The 12,933-nt window shown below is 43.1% G+C and overlaps 1 protein-coding gene across 14 annotated transcripts in view; it reads right to left on the bottom strand.

The window, feature by feature from the left end:
* Anks1b (ankyrin repeat and sterile alpha motif domain containing 1B) overlaps window positions 1-12,933 on the bottom strand; it is a 1,024,799-nt gene that overhangs the window by 578,159 nt on the left and 433,707 nt on the right. For all 14 annotated transcript variants that reach the window (XM_052753096.1, XM_052753098.1, XM_052753099.1 and 11 more), the window contains one exon: window positions 11,702-11,882. In XM_052753096.1, coding sequence (XP_052609056.1) covers window positions 11,702-11,882 — 181 coding nt within the window. The remainder of the gene's footprint in view (window positions 1-11,701; window positions 11,883-12,933) is intronic.

Below are 12,933 nucleotides of genomic sequence, written 5' to 3'. Positions count from 1 at the left end.
ATAAAAAAAGGAAGACTTTTCACAACAAGACGTCTCTGGAACTGCGTCCCTCAATCCCTGCTACCTCACTTCTGCTGGAATCTCTAACACTGGCTGTCCCCAAGAGTGACATACATCTATATTCTGCTGCTCTCCCATCCTAGGACATGCCAAACTGGGGTACGGAACAAGCACAAAGAAATCCCAACCCTGCTTCCAAGCAAGTCAGTCTTCTTGCTCTGAGTCACAGTAGAGAGTTCAGAGTCTGGTACCCAGTTAGACTCACTTGGCCTGGGTGCTCCATACTTGTACTGCAGGCTTGAGTCCAGGTTGTGCTTGCCACTTGAACTTATGCTAATATGGTGATATATAAAAAAGTGGATATATTTATTAAGCGTTTGTGATAGTGAATCAATTAAGCATGTATATTGTCCTCATATATTTTTTTTATTTAGTAGTGCTAGTTCAACATAAAAGGAATTTCAAAGTAGAAGCTAGTGCATATCCACCAGCAAATCCTGTTACACCTAAATCCTTTCTGCTCTCAGTCTAGTCTGGACACTTGTCCTCAGGTAGGACAAGGTGGCTTAGTAAGTCAACAGACTTGAAAGGCAGGCTGCTACCTTACAACAAACAGAGTTGGGTCTGAAGAATATTGTTCAGACACATGAGAAGCTGGTCCAAGATGAGAAAGGGCCTAGCCAAGTTTCTGAGAAATTTTCAAAGGGAAAGTTGTGCGTGAGGTGGGGGAGACAGAGACATGGTGCTGCATGGGTTTCCTGGGATCTTCCTGCTGAGCTCTGTCTTTGCAAGGATAACAGGCAAGTAACTGGGAGCCACAATGACAGAGAAGCCTGGCTTCCTAGTCTCTTTAGATTCTGGGCATAGTCACATCTTGTTAAACTTGATAGTTCTACATGGTAAGGAATAGTATCACCTTGGGGGATATATTTTCTGAACCCTTTAGGTATTCATGAAACCCAGAAGTTCCTATGACTTCCTGAAGGGGACCTCAGAAGGCCAAGGGGAAAGCCAGGTGGGGTGGCATGTAGCCAGCTTGGCAAAAGGAAACGTAACTGAGGCATAAGACAGGATAGATGGATGAGAGGTATGGCAGAGACTCAGAGACCCCTTGACCACCCACTTGAAAGCTGAACAATGGGTATGAGACTCAGCCAGAAGAGGCCTCACATAAATATTGGCACACATTTGTCTGCTGCAGGCCACAGACATAGTCAGTGAATCAGTCATAACGGTTGTTTTACGCTGCCCCCAGGCCCCACACACTAGCCATTCGTTAGAAGTTTAAACAGAAATCAAATTCAAACGGTCTCCACTCTCCACAGGCATGTCTTTGCTCTCTTGGGTTAGTCTCCAGGGAGAATCTTGCATCTACTCCCGCAGTGGCCCTGATACCTTCTCTCTCTGACGTGTTCTGTCAGCGCAACTTCAACCCCAGAGACATCTTAAACTGCTCTGTTCCTTCGCTGAAGGATCATCTTCCTCTTCACCTTAATCTAGTCATTTTCTTGTTGCTTGTCTCCCGGGTCCCCCACTCCTCTCTGGAATGAAGTAATCATCCTCTTAGAAACTCTCACCGCACCCCAGTCTCTCACATGACGGGACACACTAGTAAGTGAATTTACTTCCTATTTTTCAGCTAAACCATTAAATAGTCCTTACATTTTTATTTTTAATTTCTTCATTTTAAATTATATGTATATACATATGGTTGTGTATGGGTTTAATTAAGTGCAGTGTCCCCGGAAGTCAGAGGAGGGCATCAGATCCTCTGGAGGCAGAGTTACAGGTGGGTGTGAGTCACCTGACATGGGTGCTGGAAAGGAAACTTGGTCCCCCTGCAAAGGTAGTGTTTTGTCTTAACTGCTGAGTCATCTCTCCAGCCGCTAAACCACTGCTCCTTTGTCAACAGACTTCACCTGAAATGACAAGTCCCACACCCTGTGCAGATGCACACCACATATGTGTCCCCATTATGTCTTCATAATTTTAAACTATTGAAACACAACTTGTCCTCTCTTTGTCAAGCATCTAGTAGCACATATCCCGCCTTTCTGTGTGATTTGTAATTTGTCACAAAGGCACTGGGGAAAAAGTCATGTGACACCAGAGAGAAAACAAAACAAAACAACTCCCCCCACCCCCACCCCCTGGCCAAAAAAAAGACGTGAGTCATTTCATGCTTTGTTAGGAACAGATAAGAGTAGATTTTAGTAGTGGCTTTTGACAATATAGTACTTTTCTTTTGATTCCCTAAAATCCTGATCTACTTAAAATAGTGGTTTAAACTCATGCTTTGCTAAACGGACATGAGTCAAACCACCTCGCAGACGTTTGTGTTTGTACCCATAGACCAGCGCTCTTCTCAGCCTTAACCCGAGAGGAGGCTTCTGGCGGTGTGAAGTCGTAAATTCAGACTCACAAAGGGTCAAAGCGATGAGAATTAATGACTGCCGCGTGCTCAGCCCTAAGTAGGATATCTGTCTATCTCACCCCCTCCAAGGCTTGGAGAACATCTCAGGAGAGGAGGTATGCAGGAGGAATGAACGGGTCAGGGGATGGGGAGGAGGAGGAGCACAGTAGAATGCTGTCTTCCGGATCTGACGTAGCTGTCCTACTGAACTCACAGCAGCAGTGGTCACCTGCCCAAGACCTGACGCAGTCTGGACTCATCAACAGTCCACTGGGGATGGTAGCTGTGAGAAATACTCATGTGGCCCCACCTCTCCATGAGGAGCAGTTAATAGTTGCTGGGGGAGGGAGAATCATCTGCCTCAGTGACATGGCCACTGCTCCTGTTCTTACTCAAGTGAAGACTACCATCCACGCTCATGATTAAACATAGTGCGCTACAGGGGGAGAGAGAGACGGAGAGAGGAAGAAAGGGTTTGGCAAGGGTGGAAGAGTGATAAGAAAGGATAATGGGGTAGTGATGATCAAAGTACTTTATATACATATAAAATTGTTAAAGACTAAAAAATAAAATACTGGATTGTTCTTGGATGTCCCAAACACATAATTATACATCACCCCGACAAACTCTACTTCCTTGCTGTCTCCTCATGCTGAGTCTTAGGTTGGAACTTAAAGATCTCAGTTGTCTTTGGTTTTATTGACATCTGTGACCACAGTCTCCCTCAGCAAGCCATGTCCAGCAGCTGCTGTAATAACTAGGTCTTGACTGCAGGGGGGTCTATTTCACATCCCTGTGAACTACTTAGAAGGAAGGCCTTTGCCTCCCTTCCTGGCAATCTCTAACCGGTGGGAGAGCGCAAGCCACCCTCTTCATTCTGATTTTGCTCCTCTGGTGTTTCCTCTCTGCAGAAACCCATCCTACGCTACTGAGTACCTAATAGCTCTTGGGTTTTGTTTTTCCTTCCATTTGGAAGGAAGCACTTTTCTACATTACCTAAAAAAAAAAAATATTTCCCCTCTCTCCCATCAGTTCCCTCCAGCAGAGGGTAGATGGTTTGAAATTACAACAGAACTGGAGGTAATTAGTTACCCAGGACGGCTGACATGCCTGGCAGGTGCTCTGGAGAAGGTGCTAATTCATGAAATGCTTTATATGGAAAGAGCTTTCTGGATTAGCTTTCTAGAAGAAAGAAGAGTCTGTCATGATTTGCTCTCTTCTTCCCCCTCCCCAAATCCACAACACACCTATCCAGCGCCTTCTTACTGAGAAACTCAAACTTCGGAGTCCTCCCCTGTAGGCTAAGCCACCGTTTCTTGAGCTTTTAATTTTTTTTTTTTTTACCCTTTGCTTTTAATGAGCATACAATCATTACCTGGTTTCTCCCAGTCTGCCTCAGCCCGCTGACAAACCACTGTCTCAACTATCGATGTAACAGAACTCTTTCGATACCCAAGTTTAGATTAAAATATCCAAATTGAGCTTTCCCCAGCCCAACTGCAATCAACTCCATCCTTTCAGAGGTTTAAAAAGGTCCAAAGTCCTTGAGTCATATATTTTATCCTTTGTCATTTTATCATAATCTGTATCCAACCACCAAAAATATGTTATCTCCACCTTCAAAATAGACCCAGAATTCCACCATTTAAATGCCACCACTACTTCTACTAAAAAAGAAAAAAAAAATAACCCTAATAGTGTCGGTGGGGCACACAAACAGGCAGCCACTAAGAGTACCCCCAAGACTGAAACACCTAAGGACATGAGCTCTCAGGTCAGGGAAGTGCTCCATATAAGAAGGAGATACATGGGATGCATGGGGGCCAGGAGCAGAGAGCTCCTCAGGGAAGCAAACTTGGAAGAAATCCCCATCTCAAGAAGACTCCAGAAATCAGGGAACAGAATTATCAACCCTCAAGGAAGAGTGGGACAAAGTATAGGAGAGGTAGACACAGGTAAAGTCTACCTATATCATTAGTGATTGAGCAAATAAAGATTATGTCAATTCTTTTGAACACAGACTAAAGTATATTTAAATACGGTCCTTCACACCAAGTGTCTCCTCCAGGAAACTATACTGACCTAACTACAAACACTAATTTGAGGGGTACAGGCTAAGCCCAGTACCCCTCATGGTCTCAAGATTGAATCATTCCTGGATTCATGTCCATTCCCGCTGCAGAATCACCGCCCCCCCTTTCATTCCAGCTCGTCTTCAGTCTTGACCATTGGAGTCTTTGTCCTCTGGAAGCTTCGGTCCTCATGGCCCTGTTGGATTTTATTGTTACTCATCTCTTTGTTCTTTCTCTCCCTTCTCCACATAAATTCTGTACCACATTTACTCTCTTTCTTTCATTCCGATTTTCTGGCTCTTCGATCACTTCGGTATACCCATAGAAAACCCACAACCTGTTTAAAATTCAGCCTGTAAGTCTGCTGCACTTATGTCCTCCAGCTGACTCAGGCTGGAGAAAAACCCAGAGCTGCACTGGCTAATCTTGTGTGTGGTCTGTGAGCGCTGCATCACTTAGACGGTTACTTTGGTGAGGGGGTCACTCCACGCCTGTTTTCTCCTAAGTACCTCTTTCAGCTCTTCTCAAGGGTCATACCTTGTCTCTCTTCCCAGTTGGGGCTACTGCTTTCTGCTTAAGGGAGAAAACACAAACTAACTATCAGAGTTTCTGTAGACTGCTGTATGGATGCCCTTGCTGGCATTTTTACCCACACCCCAAATACCTTTCCTGTTGGCAACACACTCCTGTCTAAAATCAGTCTTCCCACTTCTTCACAAAACCCCTCCCTGTTTTTTTCTTCTTCAGCAGAACTTAAAAATTGCTTTGGAAAAAATTTCCTGTAAAGACTAACGATGGTCCATACTTGCTCTCTTTAAGTCCTTGCCTTTGGTTTTCCCCTGACACATTATGTTGATGTTTTGCCCATTAGTTCTAATCAAGTTGGTCTTATCAAGGTCGTCAGTGACTTGTACACTGTTAAATCCATGAGTAACTAGCCCTCTTCCTAGTCCATGTAGGAGCTATGTTTAACGGAGCCAACTAGCCAATTGCTCCTTGTTTCTTCTCCTCCTCCTCCTTCTTTTTGTATTCTCTCTTTCTCTTTCTCTTTCTCTTTCTCTTTCTCTTTCTCTCTCTCTCTCTCTCTCTCTCTCTCTCTCTCTCTCTCTCTCTCTCTCTCTCTGTACATGCGCACCCGTGCGTGTGTGATGTGCACACATGTAGAGCAGAGGCGATGCCACATGTCTTCTCCTATCACCTTCCACCTTATTTTATCAGATTCTTCCGTGGAGAGCATTGTTCTCCAGTTGAGACCGACTGGCCAAGCTCCAGGGGTCTGCCTGTCTCTGCTCCCTGCCCCAGCACTGTGGTTACAGATGTTCATGACCGCGCCCAGGTTTCAGGTGTGTGCTGGGGATCCATATGTGGATCCTCATGCTCCTGAAGAAGGAACTTGATTGACTGTGTCATCTCCACGGCCCCTCATTCTTTCCTTTTTCATATCTCATTTCACCTGACTCCAGAATACAATGCCCACTAGGCACTCCCCTGGCCAAGGATGGTGGCTCCTCGCTGTCCCCTTTGTTGGTGCTGCCTTTTGTCCCATCCTCCACGCTGTTCGGTTTTGGTCCTCCTTACCTACACACACTCCACATCATCCATATCCATTGTTCTCAACATGTGGGTCTCAACCCCTTTGGGGGTGGAACAACCCATTCACAGGGTTCCATATCAGATATCCTGCATATCAGATATTTACATTATGATTCATAACAGTAGCAAAATTACAGTTATGAAGTAGCAACAGAAATAGTGTTATGGTTGGGGATCACCACAACATGAAGAACTGTATTAAAGGGTCACAGTGTTAGGAAGGTTGAGAATCACTGGTGTATATGATGATGGTCACATTTCCATCTTTACCTTGGACCTTCAGCTGCCTACTCAGCATATCCTTCCAAAAATCTAATAGACAGCTAGAGTAAAATTAACTCTTGACATTCAACTTGCTCAGCAAATCTACTCCTTCCCAGATTCTTAGACAGCAGAAGAGGGCAAATCTATTCTTAGAGATGTTCCAGACAACTTAGCGGCATCCTTATTTCTTCTTTTTCTCACAAGGCCACATTGACTTCGCCATGACCTCCTGTTGTATTTACCTTAGCAACATGGGCTTCTGTTTCCCTCTGCCCCCCGCTTTAGCTTTGGTCTCAGCTTTTGGTCCCCATTTTCCTTATTCAATGTTGCACTGTCCTTCTATTCGATTTCATGGTCCATTCTCAGTACAGAGGAATCCTCATAGGACAGATAGTAGATCAGGTGACTCTTCACTCCCAGTAAGGAAGTCTCTAAAGGAAATGGCCTATTGAGCTTTAAATGACCTAAGTCTACCTTCTTACCCACAGGCATCCCCACTTCAAGAAATGCATCTGCATTTGGCTCATCTGCTAAAGCTAGAAAATGTGACTCCTTTTTTGAACTCATCCTTCACCTTTGCACATCAGTCAATTACCCCCCGCCCAGGTTTGTTCTTTCCATTTCTGCATGTATCATTCATTCATTGGTAGCTGCACTTCACTGATGCCAACTTCTCCCCTCAGCCATGCTCACCTCAAGTCCACTTTCTGCACATTAACACCAGTCTTTCTAGTTAAATGCAATTTTGTCCCTAAGATTCCCACATGTTCCACCAAAGCTTTTCTCTTTTTCAGCCTTGTTTGATGATTTCTAAATTGAAGCTTTAATCACAGTCCAGGATGCTTTGAAATGGTTGTCTCTCAAAATCAATCCGTTGGTTCACCTAGAGTTTTGGAGTCAGCCTTTAGAGGTATATTAGCTTGTTGGGGGATATTCAATTACGGTGTGAACCCCAAATTAGCATTTGCTTTAATTAAATAAAATTAACCTTGGGTCAGGAGGCTGAGTTAGCAACTAGTTGACAGAAAGTAATCATAGAGCATCCAAAAGCATCTGGAAGAGGTAGAGAGATGCCCCAGAAGTAATGGGGCGGGGTTTTGAGTTGCATGGCTTTTTCTGTTTTTGCTGAGGGGAAAGACGGTCCCTTTGGGGAGATGCTGGTAAGGAGAGAGGGTTAACTAGTTGCTACTCAGCCTCTCTGAACTACCCCAACCTTTAAATCTCGAGTCTTATATATAAACAGAATGATAGAGATTTAGTCAAAGCTACCTTTCATGGCGGCAGCAGGGCCAGTGCCTGCGGGAAGAGAATTCCTGCCAGGCTGCAGCCTGAGCAGCCAGGTTGCTTCCAGAGAAGCAGGCCAGTAACTGCAGAGGTGCAATCGTTAGTGAAATAACAGTAGATTAAGGCACAGCCACTGTGCCCAAGATAAAGCAACATTAGCTCTTGTTCTATTAAATGTCATTTTTGTCAAGATTAATGTTTTGTACAATCATTTATAAAATGAACTGTACATGTACAGTTAATTAAATTATATTTCAAAGTCAAGAGAAAGCTACAAAAGACTCCTCTGCATTTAAAAAAATTGTAGATTTCAAGTAATAATATTAAAAGGAAAGATAAAAACTGAAAATATTAAAGACTATTAGTTTCCATAGTTTCCAAAATGTATTAACCCACATATCAACACAGATACTCCAGGAAACAATCTTATTTTCCCTTTTCAAAAGAGCAAACTGAAGATGGAAAAGAGCTTTGATAGAAAATACTGAGCAAATCCAGGATGGAACACACTATACATGACACTTGAGAATGTCTGCAGGGGAAGGTTCTTAAGTCCAAAGTGTATCTAGAAGGTAATAAACTACTTTCTCAACCAGACCAAAAAAAAAAAAATCTATCTTAAATTTTTTCAAGTTTCACTTTTTAATTTTAAAGCAAATCGACATTGTCTTTCCACATTATTATGAAGTACTAGTTCACTACAAAGTTTGTGGTGAGCCGTGGAGGTGAGTACTGTAGTGAACCATGGAGGTGAGTACTGCGGTGAACCATGGAGGTGAGTACTGTAGTGAACCATGGAGGTGAGTACTGTGGCGAGCCGTGGAGGTGAGTACTGTGGTGAGCCGTGGAGGTGAGTACTGTGGCGAGCCATGGAGGTGAGTACTGTAGTGAACCATGGAGGTGAGTACTGTAGTGAACCATGGAGGTGAGTACTGTGGCGAGCCGTGGAGGTGAGTACTGTGGCGAGCCGTGGAGGTGAGTACTGTATTGAACCGTGGAGGTGAGTACTGTGGCGAGCCGTGGAGGTGAGTACTGTGGCGAGCCGTGGAGGTGAGTACTGTAGCGAACCATGGAGGTGAGTACTGTGGCGAGCCGTGGAGGTGAGTACTGTAGCGAACCGTGGAGGTGAGTACTGTGGCAAGCCGTGGAGGTGAGTACTGTAGCGAACCATGGAGGTGAGTACTGTGGCGAGCCGTGGAGGTGAGTACTGTAGCGAACCATGGAGGTGAGTACTGTGGCGAGCCGTGGAGGTGAGTACTGTAGTGAACCATGGAGGTGAGTACTGTGGCGAGCCGTGGAGGTGAGTAGTACTGTGGCGAGCCGTGGAGGTGAGTACTGTAGTGAACCATGGAGGTGAGTACTGTGGCGAGCCGTGGAGGTGAGTACTGTGGCGAGCCGTGGAGGTGAGTGAGTACTGTGGTGAGCCGTGGAGGTTAGTACTGTATTGAACCATGGAGGTGAGTACTGCAGTGAACCATGGAGGTGAGTATTGCATTATACAGTCACAGCAATGCTACTGGAACCCTTTCAACAACTAAAGGTTATGTTTCAGCTCAGCTGAAGGTCAAACCAGAAAGCATCCTAAGGCTACAATTGCTCTGCACATTTTGGGTGATGTAGTGAATGGGAGTTCTCACCCTCTCTCCTTGGGGATCAAGGCTTAGATTCTATACCCACAACTCTGGTTTTTAATGAAAAAAAACAAACAAACAAACAAGCAAAATCTTGACCAACCTCAAAAGATAATTGAAAAATTTGAATCCTTAAAAAAAAATTGTCCTTGAAATAAAATAAAGCTGGTAAAGATTTTCCGTAAGGCAAGTACAGCAATATTTGCCACACCTCCCACTGGGGGCCTTAAAATCTGGAACTGAGTATCAAGTAAGTTCTGGTTAAATAATAATTATATACACCCAGAGTCCTTTTCAGAGTTCACATGCCATTTCTCTGTAGAAGGCATATCCCACTTTCTCATCCTATAAATTGTTCTGTTATACAGAAAACAGTATATAGTCAGTTAAATGAATGTGAGGTCTGAGTAGAAAAGAGAGAGGTATGAGACTATCATACTTCCTGCTACTATGATGAACAGTTACTACTATTTATTGAGCACTAACTCAGCACTTGATAGGGTATTATGTTAATCGCTGCTTTATAAGCATGTTACAGTATTGGCTAAGGAAATCTAATTAGTTCCCTGTTCTTTATAGAGAAGAAAAGCTGTAGCACCGAAAGCTGAGCTTGTCTCATAATTAGCAATCAATTTCGGCAGCCTGACTTCAGGGCTTACCATGGACCAGACCCATCTCCTGCACTGTGCATTCTAGAAAGAAGGGAGAAGACAGTAGCTAAGGCAAAAGGTCATCAGCATCATCTTACATACAGATAAGATCATAGAAGAAAGGAAAGAGAAGATCTGATAGAAGTGACTAGAGTAAGTCAGGTGTGGTGCTACACACCCATAATCCCAGCACATAGGGAGCTAAGGTAGGACCACGAGTGTGAGGCTAGCCTGGGCTCCCCAAATATCACCAAAGTGAATGTAGCAATGGAGAAAAGTGGTTGGGAACAGGGACGCTGGCACCACGTTTGAATGCCAGGTTTGGATGGGTGGTTGTTCTTTGTGTCTGAATTTCCTTCACTGTAGATACTACTACTCAACCCGTATGCCCACCAAAAGGTCATGAGGAGTTGACATAAGGAAAATACCCAAAACACTGTCTGACAGAGCACCAAGTATTTGCTTTTTATTATTATTGGAACTGTTTTCGTTTTTTGCTTCTTTCTTACCATGATTCCCATCACAGTGAGAACTTCTACTCAAGATAGTACAATCTGAAGCTTACATGAAGAAGTGTGTCCAAGTCAAAACCTAAATATACTCCAAATCATCAACATTAGAAGACAGAGTCTGCAGGTGGAAGGAACCAGAATGCCAAAGTCCCTGAGCCCGATGCCCAGCAAAGAAGGCCTGGGTGAGCATGTTGAAGGTCAAATTCAAGAGAGAGTTGGGAACCAGATGACAGCTGGCTCCATTGGCCATGGCAAGGACCAGAATCCTCTGGCACATTTTAAACACAGCAATGGTGTGCTTTGATTTCCATTTTATAAATATCTCTCTGGCTGCCATGAAAGGTTGGATTATGATGTCTCCAGAGTCTTATCACTTGAAAATAATTATCACATCTTATATATATATATAAAATCTTATCACAGAGAAAATAATTCTTTGGCTGTATATTTTTTAGAATGTTTATGCTGGTGCTTTTAATAGGAGTGTCAGTTAAAAGACTTAAACATGTACATATATATGCATATATCTATGTGCAGATAGTTTGAACAGATATATGTTCAAACTAATGGAACACCTATACTGACAGCTATACTATAGGATTCTAAAATGAATGTTAATAATACCTCCCAAGTTTAAACTCTTTGGACGAAAGCAAATGAATAGTATGTTTGCTGTGACATAGACAGAAGAGGAAGACACTGTTCGGGTCCTAGTCCTGGATGTTCCTCAGCCTTACCAGTTAGCTAAGCTCATTCTTCTCCAAAGGATATAAATACCACGAATCTGATTGGATAGAACCAGAATGCTTTCCCTGGTGGGTGGTACTACTTCTCCTTCTACCCCTCCTTTCCAAGTTCACTTGGGTCTAAACAGGTGACATCTATTTCAGCAACAGTGTCCAACTCAGTCTTACCAGATATCCTTGATACGGGTTCTCCAGTCTCAAAACAGCTATCAACAGGTCCATGTGTTGATTAGCTGATGAAACTGTGGGAGAGCCATGAATGGAAATAGAAGAAAAAAAGCATTTCTAGGCCCTCGGTTGTTTTACAACCATAATATTATTAAATTGTTATACTAATGTAAACACTTGAAAAGACCTCTAATGCATTAAAAACAATATTATGCCCATGCCATGATAAAAATATCAATACCCTATACTGCTGCTCATATGATGTGAACCAGAAATAAAGTTTGTAAGAAGATTGCTCTTTGTCACCAGAGCTCATAAAGACTCTGTTGAAGCTCAAAAGCATACCTGTATAAAAGGAACTGTTTTACCTGTGTGTTCAGCTCCCTCGTTCTTGACTTCTGTGGTTCCCACAGAAGAGGTGGGTGGGCTAACTGGAGGGCTAGACGTAAAGCTGGTGCACCCCGTAGATGTGCTGATTTCAAAGTATTCTTGGTTATGATTCATTCGTTGGAAATCCAGGGAAGACACAATAGATGTTCGTTGTTTGGGCTAAAATAAGCAAGATGACAAGAATATTAATACAATCATACTTGCCTTTAAGCCTCCCTCACTGTCTGAGTAACTCGAGGAAGAAAAAGTGTATTTCATTCACACATCCATGTAATGGCTTACCAACAAATGCAGTGAGGGCAGGAACTCAAGCAGGGCAGGAACCTGGAGGCAGGAGCTGATGCAGAGGACATAGAGGGGTGCTGCTTACTGGCTTGCTCAGTCTGCTTTCTTATAGGACCCAGGTGCACCAGCCCAGGGATGGGCCCACCCACCATGGGCTGGGCCCTCTCTCATCAATTACTAACTAAGAAAACGCCCTACAGACTTGTCTACAACCCAATCTTATGGGGGAGTTTTCTCAATCGAGTCTCCCTCCTCTCTGAGGACCCTAGTTTGTGTCTAGTTGACATAAAACTAGCCAGCACACAACAGTACAAAGAAACACCAATCAGTTGATGACAGTGAAAAGTTGTATATAAAACTGCTATGGCACAGTTGATATACTACTTCAGGCCATTTGATTTCCACAGAAGATCACAAAAATCAAATACAGAGCATTGTTTTTAATAATCAATTTTGAAAGTTACAACTCTAAGTCACCTCTCCTTCCACTAACAGTCATTAAATATCTGTCATTCACTAGACCCTGAGGATACAGAGTCTAATATCAAAAGTTCCCTTCAATGTTGAAGTATAATTAAGGCAGTTCCATTTTTTGATTCTTTATATAGTCCAAGGAATTGGTGACATTAGATATTATCCCCAAGTACCATATGCTGGAATTAAATCATGAGAATTAAGTAAAGTTATATGGGACATTTTCTAGGATCTAAGAATCTACTTGGTATTTGTAGTGAACTTTGATTTTCTTTCTTAAGGATTTTAATTAATCCCCAAATAGCAAGAAAAGTCAATTTAAACATAAAAGTTAAAATCATGGAGCAATTGCAGATATAATCTATGCTCTCCATCGGTCACGGATTACTCCCTATAGGAGCCTTCTGGGTTTTTTTTTCTACAACAGTATTAATCATTTTCCCATTCTTCC

Source organism: Peromyscus californicus, unplaced genomic scaffold, assembly GCF_007827085.1.
Source record: "Peromyscus californicus insignis strain IS unplaced genomic scaffold, ASM782708v3 Scaffold_24__1_contigs__length_46423439, whole genome shotgun sequence".
NCBI lineage: Eukaryota > Metazoa > Chordata > Mammalia > Rodentia > Cricetidae > Peromyscus > Peromyscus californicus.
The sequence above is the reverse complement of the archived record's forward strand: the minus strand, read 5'-3'. Positions and strand labels throughout refer to the sequence as shown.